Below are 15,346 nucleotides of genomic sequence, written 5' to 3'. Positions count from 1 at the left end.
AACACATGTAAAATTTATATTCTTTGTATAAAGAACAAAAAAATCAGCAAACATGTCACAAGTAAAACCTCCTTAAGCACCACACAATAATCCTGGCTCCTAATCAGAAAGAACTCTTAACTGAAAAGGTTGGTTCAATGTTTTATTCATTATCTGCCTTGCTTTTTGAGGGGGAAGATGGGGAGATAATGATTATGCTGTTAGAGATGTTAGAGAGTAGTTTGCCTTGAAGACTAACATTAACCTAGTCTGGCTAATCTAATTAAATAATTCCTTGCAACGTGGCTGTTAAACAACTGTTGTGGATTTTTCTGGATGCAGCAAGACAACCTAGAACAGAAAACAGGCTCTTTAGCCCTTACCCCACAGAGGTACCATCCGTGCCTTGTGTTGTCGCAGCACTCAGCCCTTGTGCGTAGATCCGTGCACCCACACTCAGTTTCTGGAGACGGCTTCCACAAAACTTCTGTTCACACTTGTGGAAGACGCCACTTTCCCCCTTGCCCCCCCACCCCCAACAGTTCACAGTAACCACACCAGGGAACTAGGCAGGTTATAACTAATTCCATTTTCATGAGGACTTTATGTCCACTGCCACAAGTCAGCATCCTCCCATTAATTCTGATCTGATGACAGCAACTAGGGGAGCAATCTAAGCCACTTTACCAACAAGCATGAGATTGACACAGATTTTCATTCAATAGTTTTGCCTCAGAGACACACAGGAGACCTGGGGCTAACTTTAATTAGTAGAGAAAGTTATTTCAGAAACAGTAATAGGACCCTGTAGTTCTAATGAGTACTTTTATTTTTTCTGTTACATTTCAGATAATATATTGTTATTCGGTATTTTGTATGCTTCAGTTAATAATAAAAATAAAAATGTTTCCCTAATGCTTCCCTCCTTCCAAGTACCTGAACATCTGCCAGCCATATTCAGCCAACGCTGCCTGTTTTGTTAGCATGACACCTCCTTACCATTCAGGGATGAACCCCCTCCTTCCACGCAGGTGCCACAACTTGACTGGAATTTCACAATATTTTATTTTAAAGATAAAATTTCCTCCTCTTTACTAATCCTTGTGGATGCTTATTACTGAACACGACCATACCCTTTAGATGCGTTTCAAGTTTGCAACACTCCAAGTTCACATAGCTCACATGGATTAAAAAAAGTACATGGTAAGATTTCCACAGCACCCAAACTTTTAAAAAAAGAAACAGAAGTTAAAATGCAGTGGGGGAATGTTCTATACAACTAATATTATTTTGCCCTGTCAGCCCTGTTGCCACCCAGGCTCTGCGGCTGACTCTTCTCAGCGTAGGCCACGCCCCAGCAGGTCGTGACTAGCTGTAACCAGATGCAAATGACCCAGAGCCGCACCTTGGTGGGAGCGCACTCTGGTGGCAGCGAAAAGGCTCTCAGCGGCTTTTAAACCACTTAACTGAATAGACAATTTGCTGCTCAGGAGGAGGATGAGAGGATGCGGGGCTGAGTGCCTGGAGGCCCGCTACAGAGGGTGGCCTGGGCTGCCATGCTGCATCTGGCCCAGCCCTCGTCTTGACACAGCGGTGGCCCAATGCAAGCAACATATAAACTATTCTATTACAGAAAACCCATTTATACAGAAGTACATAAAATACAAAGTAAAGTCTAAACTTTGTTATAAATTACAGCAGTGATTATTTGATAAACTAAAGCAAAGCAATGCATGGAGTAAAGCTGTTATCCCCACAGCCATCCTTGGGGCCTACTGAGCTCCTGCCCTCTCTGCAGCAGGAGCAGCTGTGCCAAGTGACCACCTCATTTTCAGTGTTTGCTTCCATTTTGAGGGAAAAAAGTCTTGGAATTGGACTTCCCACATAAGTATTTGCAGTTGTGAAAGGGAAGCCTCTTTCCTCAGCAGATCCCACAGTATCTAACACAGGCACTTTAAGTAACATGCAGTTTCTGCTACAGAATCCTCTTGGCTGAGTATTTGGAGACAGGAAACCCAAGGCTGCAAGGACAGTCTAAGCCATTTGCTCAGTGATTTCACTACTCAGATTGGGTTTGCTTCTTTCATAGCTTATGAAACTCCAGTCAGCCCATTAAAAAGAAAACCTTTTTGTCCAAGAACCAACATGATGTGATGAACTTGCCACTGGTGGCATGCACTAAATCCTGCTTCTACCGAGGAGGAAAGGCAAAGCTCCTGCTGAATGTGAAGGGACCAAGGTTTGGGTCTGAGGGAAGCACTGATTGTTTTGTTACCTGATAAACTTAAAGACAATTCAACTCACAGAAGACACGTAACACACATACATTCCCAGCAGCCCTTCTCCCACTCAGGGGAGCAACCACTCAGGAACAAGTAGTAAGTGAACAGAGGAAAAACTCAGCGTTAAACGCAAAACCCCCAAACCTCATTTTAGTAATTTTTAAATAAATAAAAAACCCTGATCTTTACATTGGCAGCAACATGCTCAGAAAAGTGTATATCCCCAAATCCCACCCACACAGCAGTCACCCAACAGACCACTCAAGGTCCTAAAGGCAAAAGCCTCATTACTGCTTGCAGCAAGTTGGCACCTGAACCTTACTGGCTTCTTATTTCATACTTTTTTTTTTTTTTTCCCTTTTAACTCCCCTCTAGCTCTAGCTTGTGGCAAATCACAGTTCATGAAGATGCACGCCAGGAGACTGTAACTACTTGCCTAAAGAGGTGCAATAAACAGTGCGGACTTGCCAAAGTACTCCCACCACATGGAGCAGTTAATTTTTCAGGACATTCAGTGCCAGACTGCTAGGCTGAATAGAAAAGAAAAGGAATAAAAGAATAAAACCTTTCCTGTAAGTATTTCTGAAATGTTTATCACAGTGGCACTGAGATACTCCTAACCCTTTCATTTCTCTCTGAAAGGAAGTGGAGAAAGATGAAGTCTTTCCTTAAAAACCGAAATGAAGAAAGTGGGAAGTTTGAAAAAAACCCTGGAAAATAAAGAGCTGCTTCTTCAACCACCACTGACTTTAGCAGCAATTCAAGATGCTTTGTGAAAACTGGGAAAAGGCCCTGACAACAAATACTAGATGGAAAATTGTCAAAATATTAAAAAAACATTACATTGGCAACAAAAGTAAAAATTATGAGTGTAAAATCGTGACTGTAAATACTGAGGGGCTGTAGGAGAAGTACTAATAATATAGTCTAGTGCTAAATTCTGAATAGCCAAATACAAGAAAGTTCATCAACAGTGTAATAAAGGAATCTTACAAAGCTTTATTAAATAATACTGATACAAATGATTATTTACATCCAAATTATCAATTTTAAGTAGTACTAGTAAGGCACAACTTCTACAATTTATTGGCTAGTTTTGGAGAAGACTCAATGTAATAACATGTAACAATGTTGCTTTTTTGTAATACTGTGCGAAACCAAAAGTGTATGCCATAAACCTTGCCTGCATTCCATTCCTCTATTTGCCTGCATATTTCTGCACACAATATATTTTGCATTGAATATTTTGCTCTTTGAATTAAAACAATAGTGATCACTTTCATTATGGTCCTTAGGAGAGTTCAGACATCCAGAATATTATTCACAATTGTAACTGTGATACTTGTTATATTAAACAAAGCCCTTATTGGATAGCTATAAAACACTGCTTATGGATGATAAATTACTGTGCTTATGATTATAATCCTCAAAATAAAGGATTCCAACTGAGATACTTTTTTTTCTGTTCTCAGGGAAGTATTTTAGGACTAAGAATTGGAAACAAGTTTTTCTTCTCATCTGTTATTGTGGAAAAAAGTTAATGTCAGCTTACCTCACTGCCATCTTTTTTAGAAAGCAAAATACGTCTGAGCACACAGTAATCAACCACCTGGTTTAGCAGACTACTTTCTGATGTACCTGGAATTGTGCATTTTACATCTGTGTGTCTTAGCCAGTTAAGAGAAAAAAAAAAACAAAAAAAGTCAGCCAAAAAAACCCTACATTAATACTTATGGAATTAAATGCTAGATTGCATTTTACAGACTTAAAAATGAGCACTTACTATAGAATGTTATGGTACAAGTATTCTGAAGTCTGGTCATACCAGTAATATCTTACTGTATAGTTTAAATGAAGATTCTGGGTGTGGCTATATCAGTTTGTACATGAATACATCTGAAAAGGTCACTCACTGTAAGCGTGAAATGAGCCACTTACTTTCCAGTGCATCAGGTGCCTAGTGGTAATAAAAGGAGGCTCAGTTTCTATTGAGGTACTTCTATTTGTGAGATAATCTATGTAAATATTATTATATTTATATCAGAACACAGGTAAGAGAATTGCCTTCAATTAAAAATATTTACTACCAGAAGAAAGGTCCTCTTAGAAGGCACATGCTTTCACATTCCCAGTCCAAAAAAGGTGCTTACAGTAACAAGAAAGGAATACTGCATTTGTATCCAGAGGAAGCCACATGAAGATAGTTTTGTTTTTCTGGCTTTTTGTTGTAAAAAACCCTCAAATTATTCACAGTTGTTCCAGCATTCCTAATGTTAAAACAGCAAATTATGGTGATGAATCACATTGTAAGGCTAAATATAAGAACACTTATCAGTGCAGTACATTCCTGAGTCTTTGGAACTCAAAGTAAGAAATCTGTTCTTTGAAATATACAATCCTTCATATTTTTGGCTCATATTTGACCTGTTTTTTTTCTATTTCCCTTTTTAAAAAAAGTTATTTGAAAAGAAAGTTAATTTTTACAAAAAGTAAATAAAAAACTTTTATCACTATCACTTCGACATAACTTCTAGTTGCTTGAAGAGTGCAAGAAAGCTAGCTTAGCATAAACACTCCTGTTTGTCTAGTCATCCTTATCAAATAAGCATAAAACAGCAGATAAAATAAGTTTTAGAGAACTGAAGTACTGACATAAAAAAATTTCAGAGCTCTACATATATAAAAAAAATTGAAGCTAGTTATATTCAAGAGATGAATTGTACCAAAACTGTGAGAGTTCTTAAATTTGCTATTTTTAGAGGCACCAATTATTGGTTTTTAAAATTTATTTTCCAGCCCTAGGGCATGAAGATGAGTCCTGCTGTCTCTAACGTGAACCATAATCAGTGCTCCAGAGCATCGATGATGGGCTTGTTTTCCTGCTTGAGGACTGAGGAGTGAAGGAAAGTGCAGGTGATACAGAGAAACCTGAAACACAGGGGAAAAGGAGAAAAAAACTCAGTCATACTCAGGAATGGTAGGAGAAAAAAGAAACAAATAACTGCTCTTTATCATCTGCTGGAACACCTGGCAAGCAAATCTAATGATGCATTCAAAGTGAAATAACCCCTTTAGCTTATTGCCAGTTGAAAAGACGTAAGTATCAAAATTTTCCAGGTCTTCCTATTAAGGACTTTAATTAAAGAACTGATTACGTCTTCTGAGGGGGGCACAACACATTTAACCTCAGCCAATAACTTTCAGTTTGATTTTGCCTTATTTTATCTGAAGCATCAGGCATGTGTTTTTACAAACAGGACTGCAGCTCACCATAATTTAAATATGTCTATAATAATGTGAATTTTGTTTCAATAGCGACTGTTGATTACAAGTCCCCCAAGTGAATGAGTATTCTTTGCATATTTCTGAAAGAGTTTGATTCTGCAACACTGAAAATAGGTGAAGTAGGGAATAAGTATGATGTCAGAAAATACAGATAAAACACGACTGCGATATCAAAAGCCGTGAAGGAAAAAACTGTTCACTGTGCCACACAACTAAGTCTTCTATAGACTTGTGTGCTTTGCCCCCTAACAGTTGTCCTTCCCTGTCTCTTACAGTAGTCCCAGCTCACGTTACTCACAGCACGGGACAGCACAAGAGATGCAGCACAGGCTGCAGCTAAGCAATGTCGCATGAACTGACTAACCAGCCAGCTGGTGCCAAGCACATTGTATCAGCATCTGAGCTCTGCTTTACTTTCCCTCAGCAGGAGCAAAATTGTGCATCTCTCTCCTCTACCCTTCTGGTGATTTGCATGAATTCTTGCACTCTTAACCCATTCCCTGTGACCAATGTGGCTGAAGCTGGCCAAGAGTTTCAAAAGAACTAGCAATGGGTAAAGGGAAGGTTGGGGACTGGAGCAAGAGGATGGGCAACAAATTTCCTAGGAACTGGCACAATGCTTGTTGTAATGTAATTCAGTATGCAGGATCTCTCATAGTCATACCTCTCTACATTGAATTCAAACACAAGAAAACCTGCTTTGTAATATCTGGGTTAGTGATAGCCTTGGCTGCAGTGATCACAATTATTGTGGAGTTTGGGATCCTGCTGAGCATGCTGAAGCTTAGTATTAAGACAAAGGTTTTAGATTTTAGAAAACATCAGTTGGGAGGGATTCCGCGGGAAGATTACATGGAGGATAAAGGAGCTAGTGAGTGCTGGCAGTTTTTCAAGAACACCCTCCTGGAAACACAAAAACAGTTCATCCCCTTTAAAGTAAGGGAAGTAGGCTGGGCAAGAGACCCCCTTGGCTTAACTGCAAGCTTCTGAGTCTGCTCAAAACCAAAAGAGAAGCGTACCAGAGTAAAAGCAGACAAATACCCACTGAGAACTACAATGGCATTACCAGGATGTGCAGAGAGGATGCTAGAACAGCAAAAGCTCAGCTCAAATTGAAACTGGCCAGAGATGTCAAAAACTACAAGAAAGAATTCTTCAGGTATGTAAATAATAAGCAGAAACAGAAGGAAAATATTGGCCCACTGTTAAACAGGAGAGGTGAATTAGTCACCAACAATGTTGGAAAGGCAGAGGTTCTCAACACTTTCTTCACCTCTGTCTGTACCAGCACTGTTGGCCCCCAGGCCTTGGGAACAAAAATCCAGACTGATACAAACACAGACCCATTGTCAGTGAAGGAAGAGTTAGTATGTGAACTGTTACAGAAGCCTGACCCCTACAAATTGATGGGCCTTGACAATACCCACCTGAGGGTATTAAGAGAGCTCACTGACACCATTGGGAGGCCACTCCCCATAATCTTTAAGAAGTTGTAGAGACTGGGGGATGTCCCAGAAGACTGGAAGAAGGCTAACATCACCCCCATCTACAAGAAGGGCTTAAAGGAGGATCCAGGACATTATAGGCCCATCAGCCTTACTTCAGTCCCTGTGAAAGTTATGGAACAAATCCTCCTGGGAGCTTTCACAAGTCAAATAAAGCACATGATTGGGAAAAGCCAGCACAGATTCACCAAGGGTAAATTGTGCTTAACAAACCTGATCACTTTCTACAACAAAGTAGTAACCTAATCAGTTGATGTGGGGCAAGAGGTGGACAGTGTCTACCTGGATTTCTCCAAGGCTTTTCATACGCATTTCATTCCCACAGCCTCCTCCTAGAGAAACTGCTGCATTACGGTCTAGACAAGTGGTCTGTGTGGTGGGTGGGGAACTGTCTGATGGGCCACACCCAGAGACTGGTGGTAAATAGCTCCTTTTCAAATTGGCAGCCTGTCACAAATGCGCTCCCCAGGGATTGATACTGGGCCCAACACTGTTTAATACCTTCATAAGCTATCTGGATGATGGAATCAAGTGTACTCTGATGAAGGTTGCTGATGATAGCAATCTCAGTGGGGAAGTGGACACTTTGGAAGGGGGAGCCACTCTGCAGGAAAAGCTGGATAGGCTAGAATAGTGGGCTAACAAGAACCTTGTGAAATTCAACAAGGTCTATAAGGTCTTGCACCTGGGAAAACATAACCCAGGAGTGCAGCACAGGCTGGGATCTACCTGGCTGGGGAGCAGCTCTGTGGAAAGGGACCCAGGGGTCCTGGTGGACAACAAGCTCTGTATGAGTGAACAGCGTGCTGCGACAGTGAAGAAAGCCAACAGGATGCTCGGTTGCATCAACAAGGGCATCACCAACAGAGGTAAAGAAGTCATTATCCCACTCTACTCAGTGCTTGTCAGGCCACACCTGGAATGCTGTGTTCAGTTTTGGTCCCTGGAGAGGCCTGAGAGGGTCCAGAGAAGGGCCACCAAGATGATCAAAGAACTTGGAAGCCTGACGTATGAGGAAAGGCTGAGAGAACTGGGTTTGTTCAGCCTTGAGAAAAGTAGGCTTAGGGGAGACCTTATTGCTGTGTTCCAGTATTTAAAGGGTGGCTCCGAAGATGAAGACTCCCTTTTTACAAGGAGTCACATGGAAAATACGAGGGGTAAGAGATACAAGTTACCCTTGGGGAGATTCCAGTTGGACACAGAGGAGTATTTTTCACAATGAGAACAACCAGCCATTGGAATAATATCCCCAGGGAAGTGGTGGATTGCCCAACATGGGATGCTTTTAAGATGCAGCTGGAGAGGGTGCTGGCCCATCCTGTCTAGACCATGCTTTTGCCAAGAAAGGTTGGACCAGATGATCCTGAGGTCCCTTCAAACTTGGTATTCTATGGTTCTAGCTAGACTAATCAATTAATTCATCAATAACTGGGTAACAGCTGCTTACTGTTATGGCTGTGTTGAGGAGTTGTCCTTGGGGTAAATGCTGGATGACTGTGCTGTTCTTTTGGCGAGAAAACTGCATGATAGGCTGTAAGACAATGTAAAAAACAAACAAAACCAAAAAACATCACCATCATTTCACACGGAAATTATTCCTTTATATCTGACAGCTAATGTATTGTAAGAAGTTATGGAAAAAATACTGCAATCTTTCATTCTCTTACCTATAATCATAACAGCTGTCCCTGCTAATAGTGCAAAAAGCGTGAAGAACATCACTTGATAAGAATCAAGAAAGTGCTGGAATAGACTGGTTCCATCTGCAGAGTTGATTAAGAGGAGAGAATATTGAGTTAAAAGAGCATCTTCTCTGATCTCCTTTAAGAGTTAACAGTTCTTAACTCAAACTGAAATTGCTTAAGTGAAATGAACTGAGTTTTTTATTTATAGCAAATAAGTGTAATCCACTTAGATAATAGGACTTTGATTCTAATGACTATTTCCAATGCAGTCTTCAAAATTCGCCAATAACAGCTTAAGACATTGATATACATCTTAAGCAATGTTCTTTACTTTCTCAGCCCTAAAAATGCTAATCTGTTTTCAAAATAACAAAACAAACTTGAGAGTAAATAAAAGCAGAGCAAAAAAATTACTTTCAGACACTTTAGCACTGGGATATTTATGCTAACTTCAACAGAGTATCTTGGGCTGACCCAAAAGCAAAATACATTCAGCTTCAGTCATAATGAGCAGCTGTATTCAAATCTTCTGGTCACAGCGAGCAGCTTACATGTCACTGATAACATTAGCTGCCAGCTCAGATTTTAACACACCAAGTTTTATAACCTCATGAGCATTAATGGAAGTCTGAGGTTTATTCTGGCATATGAAGTCTAGAGATAAACTTACGTCTCACTGGTGCACTGGTTTTGTCAGTCAAGTAAATCACTGTCACTGGGATAGTGATAGACTGGTCAGTCATGGGACTAGAGATGGTTAGAGTGGTCGATACGATTCCCTGGCTTGAAACTCTTGGATCAGACAGACTAACGGTGTAGACTATGTAACTAGGCAGCCCATAGGATTTCTCTTTCTCAAACGCCTTCACTGTTGGTGACCCACATTTCACCTGCCGAGGGAAAAAACAACTTGAAATAGACTGTTAGAGAAAGCACAGCATATATCCATCTTCCAAACCATGTCAGAAATATGTTATTGCACAGAAAGAGAGAGCAATTCACCCCTCAGCAGGAGTTGGACTTGGTTTTAACTTTACAGTGACACCTGCCTCACTTCAGCCTTCTTAACTGTTAAGGTTCCCCTATTAACTGCTGTTTCTGTGAGTCTGGGCTAACCCCATGCAGGCAAGTCAAATCATTGACTGTGCTACATGAATCATGGGCAGTCAAACAAGTAAGTTAGCAATCAGGCAGATTCTCTGCTTCCCCACCTGTGAGCTGGTTAACTCATCCCAGCTAGCACACAGGTAAGCCTGACATATTTCTACTACCTCAAAACAAAAGCAAAAACTGAGGAGCAATACATTCCAAGATGAGTATTTCCAAATCATCTCAGGAACAATCTTGACATGGAAAAGGTGGCACAAAGTGCCTTTGGTTAGAAAGTTGCATGTAACAGTTCAAAATGCTTTCAACTGTGTTGTGATACTTTCTGGCAATAGACTTACCTCCAGGGTATCAAGAATTTCAGTGGCACCAAATATTTTCACATCAGAGCTTGTGTAATGGTTACTTAAAAGCATTTCCGTTTGGTCAGCATAAAAGCCAGGATTGAATGGCACCTCAGTGCTGATCTGCTCCCCAGAGAAGTGGCTGCCTTGGATTGAAGCTGTAACTCTGAGTGCAGTTTTACTCATACTGAGGTGCTTCAGCTGCTTGTCAGTAAGCCTGTGCATTGTGATGGAACAGGTGTAATGTCCTATAGAAACACAAGCAGTTTGTCTGTTAATTGCTTATCTTTATGTTTTTTTCCTCCATGCAGAGTGAGATTTCTGTGACATATTTAGAGAAGAAATATAAAAGGTGGTACAATTCAACAAACAGCAAGATTGGGAGTGTGTATGTGAATGGGATAGCGTGTCCGCTGGTCCAAGCATCACAATCCCAGTACTGAAACAACAAAAATATTTCTTGTCCCAAACTAAACATCGTGATAAAACCACTAACATGGCAGTTTCTAGTCACATTTTATTTTAATGTGCCAGTGAGACTCAATTCCACTTTGAATATAACATGCTAATATTGATAGACAGGTTTTACTGAAAACAAAATTTAACATCTTATTTCATATTCTCTTCACCTAATGTTAAATTTTAATCTATTACCATCATCACCATCAATTCTATGGAGATATGGTTTATTATTTATAAAAGCTTCTTTAAAGGTTAGATATTCACCGTGTTTCTAATCTCTTATGGGACCTATTTGTCTAATATTAGTGATAAAGGTAGTAAAAAATTCCCACAGTGTGGAAGACACAAAGCATAAGTAACAAGCAGAACTTGGTAGGTACATGTTTTCCCCTTATTTTCTTTCTCTAACAAAGTAACAGAGGCAGCCACTATTATGCAAGGTACGATAGTGATTTACACAATGGGTACAGGGACTAATCTAACAGATATTTTATTTCCATGGTCTTTTCGTTCCCTCCAAAGTAATGTTATAGTTATGAAACTAACACATGTTGTAGACTTTCACAATTTTATTTTCGTTTTCACAGTATCTAGTAATTTCCCCTCCTTTTAAGTCCCAATTCGTGTTTTTCTGGGAATACATATGAATTCTACCTTTCAAAAGAAATTACAGCACTCAGACTGTGGAAGAAAGTTTGAAAGCATGATAAATTCCAGAAATGCTTAAATTGCAGACTACAAAGAATACAAAATGTATTCCTTTCACCAGATTTTCACATTTACACTATTTTCCTCATTTTAATCACTGAGATTAGTTATCCTACAATAAATACAGTGGCAGGGCTTTTAAAAGGCCAACATCAAACACAAAGAATATTTGACTCTGTAGAACATAATCAGGTGAAATCTAAAGATCCTTAGTACACAGACATTAAAACTCATGATTGCTTCTCTTATCCCTAGTCTTAATTTCCACTGCATTTAAGTATACGTTAAAGGCACTGAGGTATGGCAAGTAAACACCTAAAAGAGCCACTGGATGTTTACAGCTGCAGATACACCCCATTTTGGAATATCTGTTACCTGAGTGCTCATTTGTAGCAGCTGAAGAAGGAAGTGTTTTGCTTCCATAGTTTAACAAATACAGGATCTGATATTCTTTTCTAAATGAAGTTACACACACGTCGATCTCCTTTTTGTACAGTTCAGCTGGAGTAAAAGATGGCAGCTATTACCTCTATAAAGTGTGTGACACCAGTGTATTATGCCTACATTTTGCAATACCATCACTTCTGTCTCAAGATACTGTTGGACCATCTACATACCTACAAATATATGAGTAGTAATTTGCAAAATTAGGACCTAAATTTGTGGTCAAAAAACATAACTAAAGTTTGGTTCCATACCCTCCCCTGCCCCAAGTAAAATAATGCTTCTGAGTTTCTTCCTGACTTAGTACTGCAATTCTGAAAACCACATGAAATGGGCTGCCACTGATTACTGGATTTCTCTGAAAACAAATAAATGTCTTTGTCACATGCAGAAAACCCTAGAGTTAAAACAAGGAGAGTATGTGTTAACAACTCACTGATGCCCGAGATCCTACACAGCCAAGCTCAGAGGCTTCGGAAGGAAATCTGCTAGGTCAAAGGGCTTTTGGACTAAACCACAGCAGAATTCAAAGTGTCACTTGGAGTGTGGCATCTTGTCTCATCTTACCTGAAACGGCATCAAATCCAGGTTCTGTTATAAAAATATCATGTGCTGGGAAGTCAAATGCATCATTGTTAAAATCTAGATGGCAATTGATAATGGACTGTGGTTGTAATTCAGCAATGGCTTCAATCTGAGCAGGCAAGCACTCCCCTAAGGGGAAGAAAAAAATTTAATCTCTAATTAATTAGAAAATTATAACTAATTAGTTTTTAATTAATTAAAAGAAAAACTATGGCGTGAAATATCAGGTTATTCTGCCACCTTCTGATATAGTTTCACAAGATTACGATGATCTTAAAATAGCTGGAGATCAGAGACAGCTGTCCTATCTCAGGTCTAATACTACAGCGATACCACATGAAAATTTTATATGTTTTGGGTTGTTTTTTTTTTTTACATGAATAATTTATTTATAGGAAAGAACGAACTAGAGAGAATTTTTAGCTCAGATGTGTCTGTTGAATAACTTCTAAATTGAGAGTCCCAGGACCATATATTTAGTATCTGGCAAGATGTTTTTTTGGTAGGCTAATCATTTACATAGGGCACAATAAAATTCTACTTGAACAAGTGCTAAGAGTTAAGCTAAAACCTAAAAGAAACCATAATCAAACAGAATACAGCTTATTAGGTAGAGGGCACAATATGATGCTTAATATTTGTATTGATTCTAATTGCTGATAATTTCTGTAAACTATTTAAGGATGTTTACTTTAAACATGCTCAGTAAGAAAAAATAGTACCCTCCAAGAGGCAGTAAGCAATCAACTAGCTGATTGCCTATGAACTGTTTTTTTGCTATGATAAAAAAATGACACTTCTATTATCTACTGATTTTATTAGTTTTGAAATCTTAATAGTGCCCCAGAACACCCTCCAAGTTCTGCAACATGGCCCTAAGATTCTTCTAGAGCTCCTGGGATTCCAGAAAGGCACTAGAGGTTCACAGAGATCTTGCTAAAACAGCTTCACAGACCCTTAAAAAAAACCAAAGACACACAAACCAAAACCACCTATCATGAATATACAAACATGCCATAAACAATTAGCATAAAGATTTTTTTCATCATACCTTTCAAATTTTTATTTTTTTCCCCAATTGAAACTATCACTTTGGAGGCTGCAACTCCTTGTAAGTTTGTTTTCACTCCACTTACATGCATTGCTGTAGTCCTCTGAGGTATATTAATCAATATCTGAAAAAAACATGAAGTACATTGTTACCAAAACCTGTTTATCAAATAAAAATGAAGATAAAACCAGACTGGATTGATTGTAAAATGCACATATCCTTGTGTGTGTAGCAGAAGATTCCAAGAGGTTGTGTTTTGCGTTGAGAAATCCTACATTTCTCTAATTTTAGGAACTGCTTTTCAAGGCAATTGAAGCTAGTAAAACCATTATTTCTTTCCACCCAACACCCATAAGTTAATAGGCATAAAATTCTATGTCTAAATTTAAATTTAAAAGAGTATCTAGTGCCTACGTTAGCTGATCCAGTGAATTGTGTCAACAGTACAACTGCACTGCAGATAAAGAAAATAATTTAATAGAATAGTTCTGATCAGTGATGCCTAGTAATATGGTACAACACTTCAGGAAGTTCTTGCTGGCATCTCATCCTGCAGTGAAACCTAATTCCTAAAAGCAGCCATACTCAAAAATTGCTTAGCATCTGGAAATAACTTAGCCAAGCAAAGCAATCAAAGTGTACAATATAAGAACAGTATAGGCTAAAAATAGAAATAGAAACTATTATGCTAAATTATTCTCCTTAACAGACATGATTAAGGAAAACCATGATGTGTTTGGACACATACCAAATATTTTCCAGCCATTTGCATTTCTAATAAGTTTTCCTTTAAAAAGAACATTCTAAATATTTATAACAACAAAAAAAATCTTAGAATGCATTTTGGGTGAAAAAGCACCCAAAGCAAACAAACTTCAGCAGTTCTTGTGGGATTTAACAGCGCCTCACCTCTCTGTAGGTTTTAAGTAAGCCGGGAATCTCATAATAGACAGTGACAACACCAGAATCCCTTGCCACTGCTACACCAGTCTTGGAGTCGACCTGAAGAACACTACTTAATGAGGAGCTCCATATGCCTGGCAGGCCTGAGAAGACATACCATTGGGACACTGTTTAACAAATTAGGCTAACTGAAGCATTTCATTATCACATTGGTGTCTGTAGGTATGTACCCCACTGCACAGGCAGCATGAGTATACACACTTCCCAATTCACAGAAACTAGATTCTAGGATCTCTTGCAGTGAAAAGCTGGCAGCCCAACACCAAACTGACTTGCAGTTACTCTGACAAAAGCCCATTAATACTAAGAATAAAATACAGCGAGTGAAGTTAGACAGTCCTGATTCTGCATGATTCCCATAAAGAACAAGCCTTACAAGTTAACAGAATGGAAATGTCTGAAGCCTGATACTCATGAATTCCATACAAATGACATATTGCATGGTACAATTAAAATTACATGAGTTGATCAAACCTATTTTTATCATTAACAAGAACAGTGACATTTGATTCTGAACAAACATAATAAATTATGCATTTAGTTTTCCCGAGAATAAGAAAGAGTCACACTGATGTCAAATTATATAGCTGCAGAAACACAGTGACTGAAGTGCCACTTACCTTCCTGGTTTATTGGTGAAGTACTCAAACAGAGGACATCACCTACCACCACATCTGTGAGCTCAGGAAAAATGGCATGTTGCACAGGAAGTGGGACATAGTCTGCAATTCCACTGTGTTCTGCATCCCAGACTTTAAGCAAGGTTAAACCTACATTTACAGTCCGGATTACAAATGTGCTGTTTGTGGCTCCTTTCCCAATCTGTACAAAGTCATCTCTACAGATAAAAAGAAATGCTTTTATGTTAAGGCAAGTTTGCCAATGTCATTATCTCTACAGCAGATAGTAGGTATTGAACTCTTTAGATGGTTGACTTCTTGTTTTC

The 15,346-nt window shown here is 39.0% G+C and overlaps 1 protein-coding gene across 2 annotated transcripts in view; it reads right to left on the bottom strand.

The window, feature by feature from the left end:
- Nucleotides 1-3,240: 3,240 nt before the first annotated feature.
- NUP210 (nucleoporin 210) overlaps nt 3,241-15,346 on the bottom strand; it is a 73,320-nt gene continuing 61,214 nt past the window's right edge. For both annotated transcript variants that reach the window (XM_064454303.1, XM_064454302.1), the window contains 9 exons: nt 15,021-15,238; nt 14,347-14,483; nt 13,438-13,561; nt 12,369-12,515; nt 10,185-10,435; nt 9,407-9,626; nt 8,719-8,814; nt 8,499-8,582; nt 3,241-5,189 (listed from right to left, as the gene is read on the bottom strand). In XM_064454303.1, the coding sequence (XP_064310373.1) occupies nt 5,089-5,189; nt 8,499-8,582; nt 8,719-8,814; nt 9,407-9,626; nt 10,185-10,435; nt 12,369-12,515; nt 13,438-13,561; nt 14,347-14,483; nt 15,021-15,238 (1,378 nt within the window). In that variant the 3' untranslated portion in view covers nt 3,241-5,088. The remainder of the gene's footprint in view (nt 5,190-8,498; nt 8,583-8,718; nt 8,815-9,406; nt 9,627-10,184; nt 10,436-12,368; nt 12,516-13,437; nt 13,562-14,346; nt 14,484-15,020; nt 15,239-15,346) is intronic.

Source organism: Phalacrocorax carbo, chromosome 6, assembly GCF_963921805.1.
Source record: "Phalacrocorax carbo chromosome 6, bPhaCar2.1, whole genome shotgun sequence".
NCBI lineage: Eukaryota > Metazoa > Chordata > Aves > Suliformes > Phalacrocoracidae > Phalacrocorax > Phalacrocorax carbo.
Note: the sequence above shows the minus strand (reverse complement) of the source record. Positions and strands in the feature narration are given on the sequence as shown.